Here is a 2,377-nt window from a genome sequence, read left to right on the forward strand (position 1 = left end):
GAATCCCTGAGCTGGGAAGTGACTGGATCAGGTATTTTCCTGCTTGCTGGCAAGGGAGGCTGACTTCCCATCCAGCCGCTTCTCTGCTGTCTGGGTGGGTTTGCACACGCAGTGACCTCCAAGGCCTCAGATAACAGCCTGGTCTTCAGCGGACCTGGGCTTGTGGTTGGCTTATGCTCAGGAGCCTGCAGCCCACATGCAGAGTTGCTTATTTGGAACTGGAGACATTCAGTGGTGTAAAGATTGTCTTCTGTCAACACTGCTTTTGAAGCCAGTGTCACATTCAGCCGCGAGACTTGCTTTCCCCCCAGAGTCTGGCACCAACAAAAGCCGGTCTGTCTGTCTGTCTGTCTGTCAGGAATGGTTGTGGCCTCCTTGCGTCTTGGCCTCGCTGCTGAGTGGTGTGAACTCATCCAGCCTCCACGGACCCATGGACACTATGTTCTAATTGTTTCCTCATTTGCTGATGGTCATTAGGTCAAAGTGAATTTGCTTTAGAGAGCTGGTAAAGGGTGGAGAATTAACAAGGAGGAACTCAGTATATAGCTAAGAAAATCTGCGAGTGAGGCGGGAAGGTAAGGGGGAGTCTGGGTGGGGCGTAAGACGGGGCGGGTACTGGCTCCCAGCAGATGCCGAGCTTCCCCAGGCTGACCCTGAAGCTAGCTGTTTTGTTAGGAGGGAGGAGAAACAGATGGCCTCGCCTCACTAGCAGAGTGACCACAGTCTGCACAACATCGTAAAGTTACCCCCTCTTTCCCTGATCGCAAAAGCAATCAATTGTTAAAAACAAGCTAAAACTCTTACCATCCAAAGGTTCCGGTCACTGTTGCCAGCGTGGCGAATGTCCTTCCAGCCTTTCGTTAGCTATGCACGTTGAACAGAAACAGTCTTCGTGGCTCCCTGATACTGAGGTGCACTCATGCATCTTTCCAGCCCCCCACTGTTGGACATTCGGTTATTTCCTTTTTCCTCTCAGTAAAATAACACAGACACGAGTGATCGGGCACGTAGGTATCTCCGCACTGAAGATTTAGCCGTCCATGGCTTGTCGATGTAGGCGTTTAGGGTCTGGTGGAGAGAGCATGCATGGTTGCGGGAAAGATTCAGATGAAAACCACCCTCAGTTTGTGCCGTTGGGTCATGTAGTGCAGCCGCAGTCGCCCTCAGCTGTGATCCGTACAAGTCTGCAAATCCCTGGCGTGCCCAGGCTTCCTTCTTGGATGTCCTTCCCAGCCAGCACCCGCCTTGTCGTCGCTGACCTGGCGAACCCTTCAAAGCAGTTTCTGTTGCTTTAACAACACAGGTTGGTGTGGCTGGGCGAATATTTTCCTTGGGGGAACCTTGGAAAACCAAAGGAAAAAGGAAAGTCCCATTAGTTTGATCAATTTCTGTTAAAAAAAAAAAAAATTAAACCAAGGAGCTGTCCTTGGTGTGACTGAGCAAGCAGATGGCAAAATGGGGGACTCCGTTTGTGCAGATGATCATCATGCTATGGCACCAGACGGAATTTCTTAGTCTGGCTTCTTGCCATAAGAGGGCAGTGAAGAAAGTGGTAGAATATATGGTAAACATGGAATAAAAATCCACCCCTTGGCATGCAGATCACTTGTCGCCTCCAAGGGCAGTGCTTGCCACCATCCCTTGATGTTAGGAGAGAGTGGAGGCTGAAGCACCCACAGGGTCCCTTCCCGCAGGAATGGGCCTTTCTCCTTTATGTCCTGGGTTGGGCCCCCGTTGTCAGATGCTGAATCAAGTCCATGGCCTCTGCCAGCTAGCGTTTGCAGAGTCAGTTCCGTCCTTTATGCATTCACGTCAGCTCTGCAGTTCAGGGCGACCTTCAATCTAGTCTCCTCCATGGAAGATTCAGCAAACCTCCACACCCCTCTTCACCCCTCTTGTTTTTCTGTTTGTCTGGTGGTGTAAGGCTGAAGTCGCATTCATTTCAGGTTTTGTAGTATAGTGTAGTATAGTTATGCATTTCAGAATCTGTGTGTTTTAAACTCTTGTGCATCCATTAACAGCAGGCAGTGAGGTGAGACCTCTTGGGCAGAACTTTTAATTTTTTGGGGGGTCTGTGTTGTTCCCATGTATTAAATATACATGCGGTGGTTTGTCTATATCTCTGAATAATCAAAACCTCCCTCTGTCACCTTTGGTGTCTGGCTCTGAACCGTCGTCTACTTCTGCCCTGTGGCTGGTCGCCCGGGACGGCAGGCAGGACGGAAGAAGGAGAAGAAGGTGCAGCGGGAGGCACATAACCATCGGATCCTAACCGCCAGTTACCTAGTGCTTTTCACATGCCAGGTGCTGTGCTTAGCGCATCATTTACTCTATGATATTTAACCATCACAACAGTTTTTTCCCCTTCGCGTATGAG

At 50.1% G+C, this 2,377-nt stretch overlaps 1 protein-coding gene across 6 annotated transcripts in view; it reads left to right on the top strand.

The window, feature by feature from the left end:
• The window catches only part of HHAT (hedgehog acyltransferase), a 243,721-nt gene that overhangs the window by 71,610 nt on the left and 169,734 nt on the right, over positions 1–2,377 (top strand). Inside the window, exon 7 of one of the 6 annotated variants that reach the window (XM_011372461.2) lies at positions 1,125–1,142. The exons of the other annotated variants lie outside the window; for them this stretch is intronic. Within the exon in view, the coding sequence (XP_011370763.1) occupies positions 1,125–1,142 (18 nt within the window). The remainder of the gene's footprint in view (positions 1–1,124; positions 1,143–2,377) is intronic. 6 annotated transcript variants of the gene reach the window in all.

This window comes from Pteropus vampyrus, unplaced genomic scaffold, assembly GCF_000151845.1.
Source record: "Pteropus vampyrus isolate Shadow unplaced genomic scaffold, Pvam_2.0 Scaffold207, whole genome shotgun sequence".
Classification (NCBI taxonomy): domain Eukaryota; kingdom Metazoa; phylum Chordata; class Mammalia; order Chiroptera; family Pteropodidae; genus Pteropus; species Pteropus vampyrus.